A 21,299-nucleotide genomic window follows, 5' to 3' on the forward strand; every position below is an offset into this window, starting at 1 on the left:
TGGTACCGGCTCACACCCAGAGTGAGTTTTAACAACTCAATGAGTAGGTGTAAAGCCACTACATCGACTTCTCTCTCACTAATTACTAACAACTAACCACCTGACTAACTGACCTGAACAGACAGTCCATATACCTGTAGCTAATAAGAGTGTGAATCAGACAAAATTTGGGGTCAAGCTACTCATATCTGAGATAACGGGTAGTGTATATGACTACCCTAGTTCCATAAAACATTTGAGTACCTTTGTTTACAGGTACCCCATACATGTTTCAAGCACAAGGCTACTTGATACAGTGGTACTAGATGAAATAAAATTGCATACATTTTTTGCCCAGATGAAAGTATTCTTTTTTTTTAAACCAACACACTCACATTTATCACCAATCACAGGACTTGTGGTGTTCACTTCTCTATGAAACGTTTGGTGCACCTCGAACTTTGACCCAGCCAGAAGTTATTTGCTTTAGTACTACCTATATTATATACTGACAAATGATGCATCAATTCAATCCAATGTCTGATTTCACTTTGAAAGTCATAAAGAAAGAAAGAAATGTTTTATTTAACAACGCACTCAACACCTTTTATTTACGGTTATATGGCGTCAGAAATGTGATTAAAGACCACAGACATTGAGAGAGGAAACCCGCTTTCGCCACTTTATGGGTTACTCTGTTCGATTAGCAGCAAGGGATCTTTTATTTGCACTTCCCACAGGCAGGATAGCACAAACCATGGCCTTTGTTGAACCTGTTATGGATCACTGGTCGGTGCAAGTGGTTTACACCTACCTATTGAGCTTTGCAGAACACTCACTCAGGGTTTGGAGTCGATATCGGGATTAAAAAATCTCATGCCTCGACTGGGATCCGAACTCAGTACCTACCAGCCTGTAGACTGATGGCCTACCATGACACCACCGAGGCCGGTTTGAAAGTCATAAGTTTTCTTTTTAACTTTTTGTCTGAGTATAATATACATGACATTCAGTTTTAGTCATCATATAAAATAACACTTTTACTATAAACTCAATTAAATAAATAGCTTTAGCAGTAATGATGCAGTTTTTATAATTCTGCTTTTGTTTTTGACACAGAAAAAAATATTCTGTCATAAACATCTATCATATTTTTAAATTATGTTTTATTTTAAAAAAAATTTTTTTTTTTTTACATTTCATGCATTTTTCAAGCAGAACAGTTGTGATTTGTGATTTTGTTTCAGTTTTTGTTTTATAATTTTGTGGAAATTGTTTTGCACTTTTCCCCCCAAGGGCCTTTTTTTCTTCTTCACAAAACAGAAATTATCTGCTACATGTATTTTTTGTCATTCAATTAAGAAGTACAGTTTGTGTTATTAAACACCACCACTAGAGCTAACATATAGATATATAGATAAATGAATCATCAGCTGTTGGATTTACAGGGATCACACTGGAAAAAGGTTTTGTTTAGCAAATTTTCAAATATGAAAAGTATTTTTTTGAAAATTATTAAAATGTACTTAATTTAAGGAAAATGTACCAGCCAAAAACTAAATGTAGCTTCTCTGGATTAAAAATAGCAACTGGCTAATTTGGCAATGGAGAGAGTGAGCTCTGAATTTAGACACATAGAGTCTTCAGGGAAAACCTGCTAGAGTTTTACAATAGCAGATAGGAATTTTTTCTATGCACTTTCCCAAACAGAACTTTTTTTTTTTTTTTTTTTTTTTGAAAGAAATGTTTTATTTAACAATGTTCTTTTTTTTTTTTTAGATGAGATAAAAATGAATAGGGAGACCCTCAGGAGTTTTGGTTGTTTATTATTTAATGTTTTTATGGAGACAAAAGTACAACAAGTCAAGGAACATTTTGTTTTCAAAATCTTGATTAGCGATATTTCTAGTCAATTGAAAATGGATTAGCAACTACTGTTTAATGTTTTTAACTTGTGTAGCGATCTCTGAAACTTGCGTAATGAACTACGACGCGATACTGAACAAAACATTCCCTACAAGTTCCCCAATAGACTTAAGAAAGATAACAAAAAAACCAAAAACAAAAGAGAAGAAAATCCAGAAACAGTGACGTTAAAGCCCTAAAAAACCCAAACATTTTTTTCCCCACTGCCGTGGTCGATCTTTATTTCTCGGAGCTGTGAGGTACATAACACCGCTGCGACATTCATCTCCACTCTTACATCAGAGTTTGTATAATCCACACTAATTCCTCCAATCACTCCTACCTCACATTCATCATAGTGGCCATTAAAGGAGTCTCCAAATTAAACATGTCTGTCAATAAAGAAACTAGCAGCCGCGATGAGCCGAGCCAGGCAGAGCCAGAGAGGTCTCGTACAGGTTTAGCATTCACTGTCACATTAGATGACAAATATTAATTTGAATAATTTCAAACACTGCCCTTTAATGTTCCCCACGGGTCAACTGCGTTTCTTCGCGGTACAGCCTCCCATCTATCTGCCGCCGTTGATGGATGACGAAAGTTAAACTATTGCACAGCGGCCCACCGAGGGAGAATTTGTTCAACTTATGACTTGTAACTGCTGCAATGGGAAAGAAATAATTACCCAGCTTGCACTGCAGGTTTTTTTTTAACCCGGCTCCTCGGTGGAGGATGAAAAAAAAGGGCTATAAGTCAACAAGACACAATGAGATGAGGATCTGTGTTCCTCGCCTCATTGACGCCGAAACTGCGACACAATGACAGAGTAATCAGGAGACATGGGGCAAAGACTATCACAGCAGAAATTGGTTTATACAGAAAACTTTTCAAATCAATAAACTCGTGGCAGTTATTTACCCTAATTTCTACTCCATAAACTGGCCGAGAGAGAGAGTCACATGGGGTGCATTTACTTTCGATGATTTCATTTTTATATCCTTTTGGTGGGATAAAAAACAGATCTGACTAGAATTTGGAAAGTAAATAAAATCCATTTGTAAGGAATGCTTTGCTTTCATTTGTAGCCATGAGCATCTCATTTGTAAGTCTTGCAAGTGAAATAAAAACATCACCAACACACAATCAAAAATAATTGTGTAATATTTGTACAAAATAGAATGTGGCATTTATATTTTTCCAGAGGGAAAATTACAACCTTTTCAAGTTTTGATCAATTATCTCTGACAAATTAAAAATGGAGAAAGTTCATATGACTTCTATGATACTGAAAATGGAATGACAGAAAGCAAGACAGTTTTGGAAAGTGACAAGTATTTTGGCATCACACTTTCAATTATTTGTAATATCCTTACATTTTGTAGTAGCTTAATATAGTCCAGTTCAGGAAATAGTTTGATGTTCATTAAAAACATAATGTAAAATAATGAAATGCATTTTCAAATCTTTCTTGGTGATTATAAGTTGGTTGATCTCTGTAGTATTTAAATAACCCACTGTTTTGAAGTTGGTTGATCTCTGTAGTATTTAAATAACCCACTGTTTTGAAGTTGGTTGATCTCTGTAGTATTTAAATAACCCACTGTTTTGAAGTTGGTTGATCTCTGTAGTATTTAAATAACCCACTGTTTTGAAGTGTAGTAGTATTTAAATAACCCACTGTTTTGAAGTTGGTTGATCTCTGTAGTATTTAAATAACCCACTGTTTTGAAGTTGGTTGATCTCTGTAGTATTTAAATAACCCACTGTTTTGAAGTGTAGTAGTATTTAAATAACCCACTGTTTTGAAGTTGGTTGATCTCTGTAGTATTTAAATAACCCACTGTTTTGAAGTTGGTTGATCTCTGTAGTATTTAAATAACCCACTGTTTTGAAGTTGATCTCTGTAGTATTTAAATAACCCACTGTTTTGAAGTTGATCTCTGTAGTATTTAAATAACCCACTGTTTTGAAGTTGATCTCTGTAGCATTTAAATAACCCACTGTTTTGAAGTTGGTTGATCTCTGTAGTATTTAAATAACCCACTGTTTTGAAGTTGATCTCTGTAGTATTTAAATAACCCACTGTTTTGAAGTTGGTTGATCTCTGTAGTATTTAAATAACCCACTGTTTTGAAGTTGATCTCTGTAGTATTTAAATAACCCACTGTTTTGAAGTTGATCTCTGTAGTATTTAAATAACCCACTGTTTTGAAGTTGGTTGATCTCTGTAGTATTTAAATAACCCACTGTTTTGAAGTGTAGTAGTATTTAAATAACCCACTGTTTTGAAGTTGGTTGATCTCTGTAGTATTTAAATAACCCACTGTTTTGAAGTGTAGTAGTATTTAAATAACCCACTGTTTTGAAATTGGTTGATCTCTGTAGTATTTAAATAACCCACTGTTTTGAAGTTGGTTGATCTCTGTAGTATTTAAATAACCCACTGTTTTGAAGTTGGTTGATCTCTGTAGTATTTAAATAACCCACTGTTTTGAAGTGTAGTAGTATTTAAATAACCCACTGTTTTGAAGTTGGTTGATCTCTGTAGTATTTAAATAACCCACTGTTTTGAAGTTGATCTCTGTAGTATTTAAATAACCCACTGTTTTGAAGTTGGTTGATCTCTGTAGTATTTAAATAACCCACTGTTTTGAAGTTGATCTCTGTAGTATTTAAATAACCCACTGTTTTGAAGTGTAGTAGTATTTAAATAACCCACTGTTTTGAAGTTGGTTGATCTCTGTAGTATTTAAATAACTCACTGTTTTGAAGTTGCTTTCTCATTTTTAGTACATTGTACTAAATTATAACAAGTTCATGAAGTTAATGTATAGAAATGTCTACACCCACTGGAGTTCCCAAGCATGTCCTACATAATTGAAAGTTAAAGTTTGTTTTGTTTAATGACACCGCTAGAGCACATTGATTTAATAATCAAGATAAGACAAGACAAGACAAGATATTTATTCAGTTATTGAGGCCACATGGATTTAATAATCATATGCTTTTGATGTCAAATATTTGGTCAGGCATAAAAAAAAGTGTTTCCCAGCCTACCCTACTCTGTACTTAGAACAAAACCATCATCCCTAAAACAATTTCAATGTAATTTTTATGTTAATTTTTAAAGTTAATATCTAGCTGAAAAGAATAAAAATGTAGTTTTAAAAAAAGAAAAAGCTGACTGACCCTACCCATTTGCTTTTATGGCATGTTCCAGGAAGCACAAACATTTTTAATGCCTCATTGTGACATATGGTCTTCATAGGAATCCCGCTATATTTTTCCAATAGCAGAAAGGGATCTTTTATATGCACTTTCCCACAGACAGAACGGCACATACATTGGCCTTTGATATACTAGTCATAGAGCACTGGTTGGGACTATATATATATATATATATACACATACACATACATGCACACACATACACATACATGCACACACATACACATACATGCATACACATGTACACACACACACACACACACACACACACACGTAGCTGATCTCTAAGGACAGGTAATCATCAGCTATTGAATATCAAGTATTTGGACGTTTTGACATACACATGTACACACACACACACACACACACACACACACACACACACACACACACACGTAGCTGATCTCTAAGGACAGGTAATCATCAGCTATTGAATATCAAGTATTTGGACGTTTTGATATACACATGTACACACACACACACACACACACACACACACACACGTAGCTGATCTCTAAGGACAGGTAATCATCAGCTATTGAATATCAAGTATTTGGACGTTTTGACATATACATGTACATGTACATATGTAGTTTTAGTTTAGAGTTAAAGTTTGTTTTGTCTAATGAAACCACTAGAGCACATTGATTTATTAATCATCGGCTATTTAACATATAACCTTAGTGAGGAAACCCTCTACACTTTGCCAGGCAGTAAGAGATCTTTTAAATTCACCATCTCATAGACAGGATAGCACATACCATGGCCTTTGATATACAAGTCACGATGCACTGGCTGGAACGAGAAATAATCCCGACCGACTGCACATCAGGCGAGCCCTTTACCACTGGGCTACGTCCCCCCCCCCACTCCCAGGATAGATAATGCTTTAAATATGTATCCGCTATTGGTTGTTGGTCTTTGTTTATGAAACCCATTCACACTAGTATTAATTCCATACGACGGGTTGGCATGTTACGTATCATCACCAATGAGACCCCTCGGAGAAGTTCCAACGTCACCCTGTCAGAGACTGCATGTCTCAAGTTGAGTAATTTATGTAATCTCATTTTTTCAAACCGCCTCATCGATTCATTTGGCCTCCATTGAGTTACGGCTATTATAAAAATGAAAACTAGATTAGGACTCTATAACTGAATTAAAAAATGGTGGACGCAGACAGGCATTTCATGTCTTCATCATTGCTCTCTTTAGCGACACTAACAATGGCACTGGAGACTGGCCCACTTAACTCAACTAATCGGAAATAAATTAGATAGAAAGAGCTCAATTTTATGATGTAAGAAAGGAGATCTTATGTATAAGAAAAGAAAGAAAATGTCACACACTAAAAACAGTTCAAGTTTCTTTGTTGTATATATATCATTTAAAGAGTCGATAAAACACATTCTGGTATGTTTATAATACAATTCTAAGATCATCACAATATACTAAAATTTTATTTCTATGAACTTTTAATGAACGCTCTCACAGACAGGACACCACATACCTTTGACATAAAAGTCAAGGGGCACTAGCTGGAATGGGGAAAAATCCAGACACTTTTTTCTTTTTAAACTTACTTAATTCTTGGTGTATGGATCTCCTGACCCTAAAAATCATAACATGATACAAAAAATAAAATTCACATTGGAAAACATCCACTCACCCATTGGGCTAGAATTATTTAAACTATACTCATCCCCAGCAGTTTTCTACATGCCTGCATGGAACGTGAGGGAGGAGTTTTAGTTTTTACCCATGGTTAGAGCTGGGCGGTATACTGTATGTACCATCTAGTATCGGTATCATATCAGTACTGATTTACAGTACAGAGCAAATTTCAAAATACTGAAATTTTGGTATTGAAAAATGTTATCTGCCATTTAGTAAAGCACTAACAATATATCTGACGAACGCAAAATAGATGAAAAGACGAGAGAGATGAGGGCCATGTGTATGGAATTTAATTTTATTTAGATAAAATTAGTGGGTGAGACCTAACTCAGGCATGCATTTAAAGCCATGTATACTGAAAATACCACTTAATATTGGTATCGGTATTGTATCAATATGGAATACCGTACCAATACATAGGTAAATTTTAAATCACCCCAAATATACCGATACCAATACCGAACCTGAAATTACAATACCGCCCAGCTCTTCCCTCGGTAAACATGCACAAAATGTTGTGTTAAGTACAAACCATGGATGTGAAGCCAGATGGGTCGGATCTGTACGGGGTCGGTGTTGATCTGGCACGTAAAGATGCCTTCGTCCGCAGCCTTCACGTTCCGGATGTGCAGATTCCATTCCTTCACGTACGTCCGCTCGAGGCTGATTCTCTCATCGGCTATGATCCGACGATCTTCAAACGTCAGAAGCTTATCTCGGTGGTCCAGCCAAACAACCTGAAAGAAGAAGCAGTGAAATTATTGGTAATGATTCTAATTAAGTTTGTTTTGTTTAACGATACCACTAGAGCACATTGCTTTATTAATCATCGGCTGTTGGATGTCAAACATTTGGTAATTCTGACTTAACTCTTAGAGAGGAAACCCGCTACATTTTTCCATTAGTAGCAAGGGATCTTTTATATGCACAATCCCACAGACAGGATAGCACATACCATGGCCTTTGTTTCATAATGCACTGGCTGAAATGAGAAATAGCCCAATAGACCCACTGATGGGGATTGATCCCAAACCAACCACGCATCAAGTGAGTGCTTTACCACTTGGCTACATCCTGCCCCTGATTCTAATGAATGGATGAATAAATGTTTAACGATACCCCAACACGAAAAGGGTAAACATATATCAATAATCAATTTAAATTAAAAAACTCAATGTTAAATTAAAACACAGCATAAGGATGAAATCAAAACATTTTATCTACCAAATATATATATCTTTATTCATCAGCCCAAGATGATTACACTTCACCAAAATATGGTGAACTCTTGGTTGTTGGTAATCCAGGTTTTTGAACTGTTATTATTATATACATGTATTAAAAAATAATATTTCAATATCTTTATATACATTGTACATACATCCTCTTAAAAAAAATTCTTACACACCCGTTGGTGAGAACACCATGTGTTATTTTTGGTTACACATGGTTGTTTACACATGTACATGTGTTAACAATTTCAAGACATACGACTGGCTGCTCCTAGGTAATGACCAGGTCACCAATGCCATATGTCCAATAAAAAACTACACTATGGAAATCGAGTGGACTGTGACGTATAGTTAGCCTGACAATCATGTGTCTGTGACGCATAAGTCAGCTACAAGTGCAATGGCTGTAAATAACTTTTAGTCGAAAAAGATGTTAAAATTTGCTTAAAACCTGGTTTTGAGGATATGTAAGAAATAGAATAATACATTTGTGTCCGTTAGATATCATTTATCTCACAACTCATTGTTTAAAAATGTATTAAACTTGCTCTCGCTCATTAGATACATTTTAAAACAACTCGTTGTGAGATAATGGTATCTAACAGCCACTCATGTATTATTCTCTATGTAATCATTTGTAATCAACACATGGTTTGATGTTTGAGGTTTACAATGATTCCTCATGATAATCAATCTGACTGGGACCTCGCAATACAAGGACGTCAATCCATCTGATCACCTTACAAATGCATGATGATATTGTGACATTCACTACATGTACTAACATGTAGCCTGGGTAAGATTATTGCTAGTCTGGTTATATGGTGCACATTAAGACAAATGAACACTTTGTAAACCATTCAAAATAGTTTGCTAATGATTAGCTAAAAGCAGTTAGCTGAACATAGGCCTTCATGGTGTTACTTTCCATGAGATCAATTTTAAGCCATTCTTGACATTTAAAATAAGTTTATTTTGTTAAGAACAATATCACTAGAGCATATTAATTAATTAATCATCAGCTATTGGATGTTTAGCATTTGTTAATTCTGACAAGAATGGACAAAAACCCATAGCTTTTCCAGGAATGTTTTATCCTATAATTACCCAAGCATCTCAGGTGAGTATATACTCAACCAACTGAACTATAATGAACATAGTCTGGCCAAGTCCTATCATTACCCATGCATCTTAGATGAGTATATACTCGACTAACTGAACTATAATGAACATACATGTAGTCTGGCCAAGTCCTGATTCAAAGTTTTAATCTAGATTCTACAAAGTTTGATCATAACTTTGCCCTTAAATTAAGCCATACAAAATCAATTTCTGGTCTCTGGTCAGCACGCAAATTGATTTTGATCGTCGCACGTCAATTTTTTAAATTTTAATTTCCTGCGGTATGACGTCGATTTTTGCTGGAATTTTGTTGCCATGACGTGAAAGCACATTTGGAACCAAAATGCCATCATGCATGAACTACGATTTCAATTTAAATATGCCCCTTATTTTGGTATCAAATATATCCACCTTTTTCGTGCAATCCATGTTTAAAAAAAAGCAATTAAAAAAAAAACACTTCTGACCAGAGAGTGACTTTTTTTTTGTCTTATATGTAATAAAATATTCATCTGCAAGTGTTCTTGTTTCAAGATGAACAAAGCATAATTTGTTATATTCTGTTTGAAATGTCTGTTCAACATGCATGCATGCTTCAATCTGTGTGTACAGTCATTAAAACAAAACTTCATCAGTAATGTATACAGTTTCAAACACTGGAAAGAAACTATGCATTAAGAATCATATGTTTTAGTAGCAAGTCTATCAATGTTTCATTACCAATAGTTATATAGAAAAAAGAAAAAAGAAAGAAAGTAAACTTTTAAAATCATATTTCAAATCAATATTTGAAAAATAGTAATATATATATATATATATATATATATATATATATATATAGATAGAGAGAGAGAGAGAGAGAGAGAGAGAGAGAGAGAGAGAGAGAGAGAGAGAGAGAGAGAGAGAGAGAGAGAGAGACACACACACACACACACTTGAATAATAATTTAAAAATTCTTTGTAAGTGTATTTATATTTTAAAATCCCATCACCAAACTATAATACTTTCTGTATAGCACCTGCACCAACATTATAACACAACAAATCCATGATACCAAACTTAAAGATACCATTAATATGTGCATACCGATATAAATAAATGTCATTCTGAAAACTTAACGGTTAACTTTATAACAAAACCATGAACTATGGTATACATTTATTTTACTGTATACTTTGTATTCCCAATAAGGAGTAAAAACATTTCACATCTACTTTTGCTTTCAAGTAATTGCTGCCAGGCTATACTTAAAATACCTATACTGTAAACTGGCAAACCTTACATGAAAACAAGGATGCCTTATATGTATATGGGACACACAGAGCTAACCCATGAATAAAAGCTATGCAAGTCTCGTCCCTGGTCGAAATTTCAACCACCTCGGGTGTACTTTTTCTATCCCACATGACCACATATGATGGAGTCTTATATTAATGTTTCCATGCAGTACATACACTATTCAGCAGATGGGGAAATCATACAAATTACGTCACTATTCAAGGGAAAACCATATGAACTTCATTACTATTAAAGAGAGTTAACTTTTGGTCGTTTTTTTTTCCCTTTCAACCAAAAAGCAATTTTAATGCAGGATTTTCCACAATTTTTTATAAAATGGAAATAGCCTTTATTGGAAATGATAGCAATGAAAATGTATCTCCTGATATTTAACTACAACTTGGCAAAATATTTTTTGTTTTTGTTTTAACTTTACTACTTTATTACAAAGTTAACCTTTAACATTAAAAGCAAATCTTTGAAAAAACTCAATCTCTGTTGTAATCATATTGTTGCTTTTTTCCGCCACTAATGTACATGTAATTTATATTTTCCTTCTGTTTTTATTAAATACATATTATATAAAAACAAAATTTTACTTCCAAAAAAAAAAAAAAGAGAAAAAAGCAAACAAATTCAAAGCAGCTGTATCTAGTCTCCAAATAGATTTCAAAACATGAGGTCGAATTGTTATTTAATTGTGCACTATATCTGCAAACAAATTAAAAAATAATAATTTTAGTTTCAAATAAATAATGTATGAAACAAAACGTTTTCTCCATTATAATTTATTTGGCTTGAATAAATAAAAAAATAATAAAGCAAAAAAAAGCCACCAAAAACCCCACCTAACTGTAATACAATGTCAAGTAACTGATCCATTATTAAATTAATGGAATGATATATGGCAAAATAAAAGTATTTTACGGACAACTGTATACTAGAAAATAACTTAGAAAATTGAGACATTTTTAGAGTGCATGATAAAACTATTTTAAGGATGGCTGGATACTAGAAAATAACCTAGAAAATTAAAAAAACTTTTGAATCAATGATAAAAGTGTTTTAAAGATGACTGTATACAAAAAAATAACCTAAAAATTTAAGAAAACTTTCAAGTACACGATAAAACTGTTTTAAGGATGGCTATATCTACTACAAAATAACCTAAAAAAAATTGAAAACTTTCAAGTACCGGTACATGATAAAAGTGTTTTAAGGATGGCTATATCTACTACAAAATAACCTAAAAATTAAAAAAACCCATTTGAGATCATGATAAAAGTGTTTTAAGGATCTACTACAAAATAACCTAAAAATTTGAGAAAACGTTCAAGAGGATGATAATTATGTTGATTACTTCTCACTTAAAACAACAGTTGTGAAGTGTAGGAACTGTCGACCAACCCGAGGTGTGGCCTGGACTCCCAGCAGACGGAGGGGTACAACACAGGCTGTTACTCATTACTGTAAGTTAATTGAATCTAATTGATCAGACCGACCCATGCATGCAGCTCCAATTTGGTGACATCCCACATGACCACACTCCCCGTACGCAACACACAAAGCTGTAGAAATATCACACGTTATATGTTATTTTGTCAGTGCCGACCAATGCCCTCGTCGGCCATCAATGAATTCCATTTGCATAGTTTAAGGCATGTGCTAGCCATCTCCGCATTATTGTGTGCAAATGGTTTCATGTCGAGAGAAGCAGAAGGCATACCCCAACAGACGTTTCTGTTTTTGTAATAAATGTTGACTTTGCTATTGCTGAAATGGCTACAGTTCTGTGGGTTGATGTGTACGTGTCACCTTGACCACTGGTAAAAAACATGGTTATCAAAATGGTCTAAGAGAGGAAACCCACTACATGTTTCCATTAGTAGCAAGGGATCTTTTATATGCACCACAGACATGATAGCACATAGCACAGCCTTTGGTATACCAATTATGATGCACTGGCTGGAACAAGAAATAGCCCCCCGATGGGGATTGATCCTAGACTGACAGCGTATCAGGCAAGTGTTTTACCACTGAGCTGCATCTTACCCCTTATCTCAGATCAATGCTTATACAAAGTTATTTTCAATAAATGTAAGAGATTCTAGTAATCGTATGCTGTATATACAGTGAAACCCCTCTAAACTGGACACACTCGGGACCAAGTAAAATGTCTGGTATTAAGAGGTATCCGGTTTAGTGAGGTTAAGTTCTGTATACATTTTTACAAAAGGATCCTGAAAAAATGTCCGGTTTTGGGAAAATTCTGGTTTACAGAGGGTCGGGTTTTGAGAGGTTTCACTGCACCAGAATGTCACCACAGTGAGAAGCAGACAGAACTCACAGCTGGGGCCAATGTTTGACACCTAAGCAGGACTATAGTTCTGCCTCTTGCTAAATTCACCAGTTGCTAAACTTAAAAACAATTTTATTTTCACTTTATGAAATAATATTTTTTTAATTGATATTATGTTGATTTCTATCATTTCTAAAGTTTAATAGATAATCTGGCGAACATTTCTCCTCATACAGGACTAGCCCTGCTACTGAATGGCCACTAAATATGACATAATGTGTTACGATGTCGTACAACAAATACTCCTTTTCCTTTCTCTATTATTCCCAGCCATGTGCCGATCATGTCTGCTGACGTGCTGGCAAACCATTCCATTTTGAACTTCAGCAGCACTATACAGCCCAGCAATATTGTAGTCAATACACACAGCCCAGCAATATTGTTGTCAATCACTGACTCAAGTTTCTTAACAAATTGATTTAAATATTATTTAAATATTCATAATATATGCTATTGTTCCTCATGCTATACATATTACATGTATATGTTGATGTTGTTTCTTTGAATGTATGTATGTACGTACGGTATGTACATGTGTGTGTGTGTGTGTGTGTGTGTGTGTGTGTGTGTGTATGTATAATATCATGTATAGATTAGAGAGGGCCTCATGGGAGACCAGTCACCATGTAATGAATATGTTTACCCTTTGAAAATAAAGAATTTCATTATTATTGTTATTATTATTATTATTATTATTATTAACACACGGCTGAGCAATATTGTAGTCAACACACGGCCCAGTCCATTCTCTCAATTACTTCCTCAGAGTGGTCCATAGCCAGCAGTTAGCTAGGCTCGAATCACACGCATGTTATTAAGCCTGAGAAGCTTTCTGCGGTGACAATATGATAATAATGATGAATCACAAAAAAAGAGAAAGTTTGCAAGGAGAAGCGCAACCTTCTACATTGCAAATGGAGAGCTGTTTTCTGTCTTGTGCTTCCCTAATGACCTATTGACTTTCAACGCCTCATCAATACCAATAAAAGTATTTCCAAAGGAGACATATAGTGTAGCAGTTTTGTGCTAAAGGAACTATTAACTCTGTCAACTACACCATTGAATCCAGATTAATGCTGTTTGGGCTATGAATATAAATTTTGACTAGAGCATACAGAGAGAATACGATGAAATTTAAGTGGCCGTTAGATACCATTTATCTTGTGAGTTGTTGCACAATGTAACTAACAAGTGAAAGTTAGTTGGATATGTTTTATAAGAAGTTAGATCTACTCCTCAGTAAAATGGTAAAGTTGTGAATTATAACAGTTCAATTAATTTATTTCAGAACCTCTCTATAGTCACTATTTTAACCTTCACAAGATAAAGCCTATATCTTATGACACTAACAATTTTTTTTTTTTATCTTGTTTTGTTTAACAATCAATAATACTAAAACATATATTGATTAATTAATCATCTGCTATTGGATTTCAAACATTTGATAATTTTTACAAATAGTCTGTACAACTGGGCTACATGTATGTCTCATCCCCCACGATAGGTTAAAGTAAAAAATGTATGGCATTAACCAGTTAGTCTCTGTTTATAGGTATAGTCTGATCATGGTTTAACAGATTGAATAAAATTTACCATTGTCTTTTAATCACCAACTGTTTGAATGGACTTTCATTCATTCATTGAACCTTCTTAGTAGACCAATTATCTGATTGGGGGTTTTCCCCATCCCAACTATTGCTCCACAACTGGTATCATAGTATGTGCTGTCCTGTCTGTGGCAAAGTGCATATAAAAGATCCCTTGTTGCTAATGGAAACAAATGAAACTGCTTAATTAATTTCTTCCCAGACGATAATGTCAAAATTAGCAAATGTTTTACATCCAATAGCTGATTGGTAAATAAACAATTCCTCTCTAGTAGTGTCATTAAACAAAACAAACTTTAACTTTCATTCATTCATTTATGAAGGAAATGTTTTATTTAACGATACCCTCAACACATTTTATTTACGGTTATATGGCGTCAGACATATGGTTAAGGACCACACAGATATTGCAAGAGGAAACCCACTGTCACCACTTCATGGGCTACTCTTTTCAATTAGCAGCAAGGGATCTTTTATATGCACCATCCCACAGACAGAGTAGTACATACCACGGCCTTTAATATACCAGTCGTATCGTATGAATGCACCTAATAACAGTTTTTTCATTTGTGCCGGGATATCATTTTACATCAATACAATCATTCATTCATTGTTCTCTAACTGAAACCCCTTCTAATATATTATTAATATGACCTCATCTCATCATCTAACAGATATTAGCATTTTAAGTGCATGTGCATTAGCTATATTCATTCTTAAAGGTTGCACTGTACCAAATGAGAGCAATCCATGTCAAAGTTCGAGACACGTACACCTTGAAATATTTATGAAGTAAATTAAAGCTGTTGACTCTTGATTTGTAGTAGTCCAGGCACAACCGGAGCAAGGGGTGGCTAGAGGGATCTAGCTAGAGCACCTCAGGCCTCATTTGTGCCCAACCTCAAGTCATGAAATTTATAAGAACACATTTTTTAAATTTCACTTAATATGCACTATACATGTAGATATCATTGATTGGTCATGAGATTTCTATGTCACGAACATGTGTTACGGTACATATTCGCAGGGGAAAAGCCACGCTGCAATATTAATCCACTTTACAGTTATGCAGTATATGTACACCAGTGGCTGAAACCAACGTGGGGTATTCCAAAAATGTAACAGCAATTTTCACGAAAAGAGGTGCTAATAAAAACATTCATTAAATCTCTAAAAATGTCATATAGGGTGTATACTACTAAATCAAATCTCATAGATGACAATTGTAACATATGTGGCTAAAATTCCTACCTGCAACATATACATGTATCAATCGACATAAACACCATGGATATAAACACTACCACCCCTCGCCCTTGAAGCTGCTCAGAGATAGCGGGTAGCATCAATGACTACCCAAGTCCTGCACAAAAATTGACTAGTTGGACGCACCTCGAACTTTGACCCAGCCAGAAGTTATTTGGTTTTGTAGTATTCAATGTACCTATAACACCCATTCCGAGTTTCTTGAAGGTATATTAAATGTGAGGTGCCACCTTTTACTGGTTTATACTGCCTGGGTGTGTCATATTAATTTTATTAGAAAAACGTTATCTGCAATGGGAATTGTTTCAAATTATCTGTCTACTATTGTATTAAAACAATTAATTGGCACGTTCAAATGGGAAAGTACTCATTAACAATTTGACTCGTTTTCACCATAGACCTAAAAAAAAAAAAGAGAATTTTTTTTTCTCCAGAAACATGCCGAAAAAATAATTATAGGTAGGGTTGGGCTTTTAAAACTACATAATAAAAACATTGAACAAAAAAAAAAAAAAAAAAAAGGATCATAGAAAACACTTTTTTTTAAATGCCATATCACTTTTATTTAATATTTGGTGCAAAAACCAGTCTAGCTAGTAAACCATACATGTCCCCCAAGCACCCAGTCTAAAGAACAACAGCATAACACCAATCAACATTTAGAAATAAATGCAGTAAGAAGGGTGCAAAACTAAGAAAAACAATTACTGTAATAACTTAAAAGCTAAACCAATTTTAGCTACAAAAGACTAGAAAAGAAACAGAACTTTTGAGAATTCAATCTTAAGAAAATAAGTACAAACAAATTAGCATACAAAATGGAAGTAAACATAAACTATTCCTTATCTAGCTGACTGGGACATCTGCATAAAGCCTAAGGACATAATCAATTTTTGTATCGATAAAAGTGTGATGTGGAACTGAGTATATATTTTTAATATTTAATCATTTAGTTTTTTCCTGTGATATCCCATTTTCTTATATATTAGTTAGCATATCCAGTGTAATCAAAGTATGTGATATTTTTCACATCACATATGTTCAGACTTTGATAACTTTGCAAATTAGATGTAAATTAATCAAGGTCATGGCACTACGCTTGTTGACATTTAAACAAACGTACTACGGTGACACTCCATAACTGACGTATGAATTCATAGTCATCACACAAAAACAATAGCAACTTTACACTGAAAGCTGTCCAGCATTCAGAAAACAAAGTTAAGCACTAGTTCATTTTTATGCAAGGATATCGAAAATGATGTCATTAGAGTTTGATGTCATTTCCATTCAAAAAGACACTGTGTCACATATTCTTACACCATTTGAATATCGAGTAATGGCTAAATGGAATTAAAGATGCATATATAGTTTACAAGTTAAGCTTGAGATTGTATGATAAAGAGATTATTACTCTCGTATGTTTCGGTATCATCAATATCATATATTAGGAATAACAATAATGTATGCTCGCCAGAAGCTTGCATAATACAATTTTTTTTCCTAATATATGATACTGACAATACCAAAAAACACTGGTAATAACCTCTATTTATTGTGTTATATGTTTGCTGCAATATGAAATCTAGGTCACATAAAAAAGCATTGTTAGGCATATTGAATCACTGACTATACACAACAAGAATTCCATGGAATTAAATGTCTCAGCTACCAAAAAAATAGTTTGGTGATCAACATCCATAAGTGAAACCATAAACCAAGTTTCACTGACCTATAGGACTTATTGTCTGTGAGAAACTGATCTAAATGCAAAACTTTAATGTTAACCTTTAATGGAAAAGTTGACACCATCACCACTGCTGAGAAAAAAAGTAATACCTACATGTAGATCTGACCTTTCTAGTTTTAAAGGCGAGACAAAAACACAAGATGTCAATTAACAGAATTTGAAAAAATATATACTGCACCAATTTGTATATAACATTTAACAGTCCACCATTTCATGCAAACTCATGATCAATAAACCAAATAGAAAAGAAGAAAGAAAAAGAAAGAACTGTTTTATTTAATGACACACTCAACAAATTGTAACTACAGTTATATATATATAGTCAGATGTATGATTATGGACTACAGAGATACTCAGAGAGGAAACCCTCTGTCACCACTCCATGAACTACTATTTTCAATTACGTCAGGTAAGGTCATAGGGTTTAACGTTCACATTCAGAACAAGCTGTTGTAGCACACGCCTGTCATGGGTGCAGGTGTCAGCCTTGGCTGGTTCCTCCGTCCAGGGCCCCATTGCACAAAGCGATCTTAGAGCTAAGATCACCTTAAATGCATAATTACCTAATGCACTTAAGATGATCTTAGAGCTAAGATCGCCTTAAATGCATAATTACCTAATGCACTTAAGATGATCTTAGTGTTAAGATCGCTTCGTGGAATGGGGCCCAGGACAGGAATCTTTTTGATTAGCAGTAAATGATCTTTAATAATCATCATCCCACAACCAATACCAGGGCTCCTAGAATATGGTAGCCCGACAACCATGGCAAGTGATTTTCATGGTGGGGCTAGTAAAAGGTTTGTTTGCTCATATGCCCGACGGCAAGCAAAAAAAAAAAAACAAATATGAAAATTACTCATCACATGGCTAAAAAAAAATTCTAGAAAATACATATCCCCCTTTGTTAACCCCCTGGAGTTTAAATGTTACCATCTTTATTCAACAAGGCTCATATGCAAAATGGGATTTTTAACTCATCCACCCTGATGGTGCTAGTGAATTTTTGCACCGACCAGTGATCCATACATGGTTCAATAACAAAGGCCCTGGTTTGTGCTATTCTAGAAATAAAAGCCCTGAATACATACAAAGAGTACCACAGCCTTTGTTAGACCACATCGTGGAGCACTGGACGTCCAATAGGACTGAGATAAAAATAGTCCAATGTTTAAATAAAACAAACTTTACTTTATCACTAAGCTACATCTTGTCCCAGTCAATCATTGTATAAAAATGTAGGTTTTTAAAAAATAATTTCAGTTTGGTTTGGTGTAAGAAGAAAAGTAACAGTGTTTTGGAAATAATAAAAAAAAAACCACACACTTTTTATGTGAAATTTACAAATCAATCGGCTCAAAAATAAATAACTTGTAGTGAATTCCATAGTATAAAAAAAGGCGTTTCCTGTTGGATGGACTATAGATGGAAACCCATATGTGATATGATGCTTTTTGAACTCTTGTTGTGCAATGGACCAAAAATGTGCAGCACTATTGTCATGTTGCATCAAAGCTGTTAAATATCAATAATAGCCAAAAAACCCAGGACATTGATAAAAGTATAGTCATGTTAGTGTTTATGTTCTGTATTAGTACACAATGTTACAGGATATGGAGGAAACATAACAGATATAAACATTCATTATGATGGCATTGAGAATTGCCATTAGGTTATCCGTAAACAATTAATCTATATGCAACTCACAAATACATGTGCGTGTTCATACTAGTGTGTGTGTGTGTATGTGTGTGTGTGTGTATGTGTGTGTGTATGTGTGTGTGTGTATGTGTGTGTGTCTGTGTGTGTGTGTGTGTGTGTGTGTGTGTGTGTGTGTGTGCACTAGCTGTCTGAACAAGTAAAATGACATCATATCTTGTTCAACCTACCATATATGTGTGCATGTGTGTGTGCATGTATGTGTGTGTGTGTGTGTGTGCGTGTCTGTGTGTGTGTGTTTTTCTGTGTGTGTTGTGTGTGTGTGCACATGAGCGTGTGTACACGTGTGTATAATGTGCACTAGCTGTTGTGAACTAATAAAATGACGTCATATCTTTTTCAGTCTATCGAATATATCTTCAAAGTAACTTTTAATTAAAAACTTGTTTTTAAATACAATAATAATAATATCTAAAAAAGCCAAGAGTACTGACCTTGGTGATATGGTGGTTAAGGCATTGGCTTTAAAGCTAGTAGGTAGTGGGTTTGCATCCAGGGACGGGCTCTCACCTATAGACTTTTAATATCTCAGTAAGAATGTGTAAGAATATTACGCTGACTTCTCTCTTACTAACCGCTAACAGCCTAGATTGCTGAGGTGTACACCCAGAACAGCGTGCTTGAATCGTAATTTAATAAAAGCATGAATGAAACTAAACTGAAATGCACCGAAAGCCAAGAAAGAAATATTGTAAGTATCAAAAGATTGGCTGTTTTAAAAGTAAATGTCCTAAAATAAATTACTACTGGAAGTTATTGCTGGCAATAGGATTAATACAAACAGTATTTAAATGCAGTTGTGGTTATATATTTGTTTTGTAACAATTTAATATGAATATCATCTAACACTGGTGAATACGTATTCTACATAACCCCAGCCAGAAAGGAAGTAGTTGTTAGGAAAGCACTTCTAAGTGTAAAAGTAGTATTTCAACTACAAGATTTAAAACTTACCCATCCTTTTTTATTCTGTTGAACAAAAAGTAACAACATGAACACAACATAAAACATAAATGAATAAAAACACAAAACACAACTAGAATTGTTTTTACACAATGAATACATACATACATACATTCAAAATGAATACACATACATTCAAAATGAATACACATACATTCAAAATTAATACACATACTTTCAAAATGAATACACATACATTCAAAATGAATACACATACATTCAAAATGAATACACACACATTCAAAATAAATACATACACATTCAAAATGAATAAATATACATTCAAAATGAATACATATACATATTCAAAATTAATATAGTTTCATTCCAAATGAATACATTTTCATTCCAAATGAATACATATACATTGATACATGCATTTAAAATTAATTCATATACTGGTACATTCAAAATAAATACATTTAAAATGAATACATGTACATGTACATTGATACATGCATCAAAATGAGTAGATATACATTTAAAATGAATACATGTACATGTACATTGATACATGCATCAAAATGAGTAGATATACATTTAAAATGAATACATGTACATGTACATTGATACATGCATCAAAATGAGTAGATATACATTCAAAATGAATACATATACATTCAAAATGAATACATTTTCATTCAAAATGAAAATCATGTTCATGCCAAGATTGAAAAGATACAGACAGTTTAATATATAATTTATATAAATATTTTGAGAAACTTTAAGCTGATTTCAACTGGACGGATGTGATAATTACAAGAATTTACAAGGGGCGGATCTAGCACAGTCAGTAGAGCACTCGCTTGAGGTCCTTGTGTTGATGGATGAAAACCCATTGGTGGACCCATTCTCTGACTGTATTTTCCCCCATCCCAACCAGTGCTCCACGACTGGTATATCAAGGGCCATAAACTTGTACTGTCCTGTCTGTGGGAAAGTGCATATAACAGATCATTAGTAATGCTAATTAAAGTGTATAGTGGCTTTCCTCTGAGACTTTGTGTCAAAAATTACCAAATGTTTGATATCCAATAGCCAATGATTAGTAAATCCATGTGCTCTAGTAGTTTGTTAAAGAAAACAAATTTTGTCATATTAACCTGCACACAAAATTCATTGTTAAGTTTAAAAAAATGGATAAACAGGGTATATATAGTCTAGTCATTTATTTGTAATAAATTAAAACATCACATTTCAAGTATTATAACAT

At 34.0% G+C, this 21,299-nt stretch overlaps 1 protein-coding gene across 1 annotated transcript in view; it reads right to left on the reverse strand.

The window, feature by feature from the left end:
• The window catches only part of LOC121380718 (limbic system-associated membrane protein-like), a 145,246-nt gene that overhangs the window by 24,737 nt on the left and 99,210 nt on the right, over positions 1-21,299 (reverse strand). Inside the window, exons 3-4 of the mRNA XM_041509673.1 lie at positions 20,078-20,092; positions 7,322-7,526 (exon numbers count right to left, since the gene is read on the reverse strand). Coding sequence (XP_041365607.1) covers positions 7,322-7,526; positions 20,078-20,092 — 220 coding nt within the window. The remainder of the gene's footprint in view (positions 1-7,321; positions 7,527-20,077; positions 20,093-21,299) is intronic.

The sequence above is a fragment of the Gigantopelta aegis genome, chromosome 2 (genome assembly GCF_016097555.1).
Source record: "Gigantopelta aegis isolate Gae_Host chromosome 2, Gae_host_genome, whole genome shotgun sequence".
NCBI classification, from domain to species: Eukaryota; Metazoa; Mollusca; class Gastropoda; order Neomphalida; family Peltospiridae; genus Gigantopelta; species Gigantopelta aegis.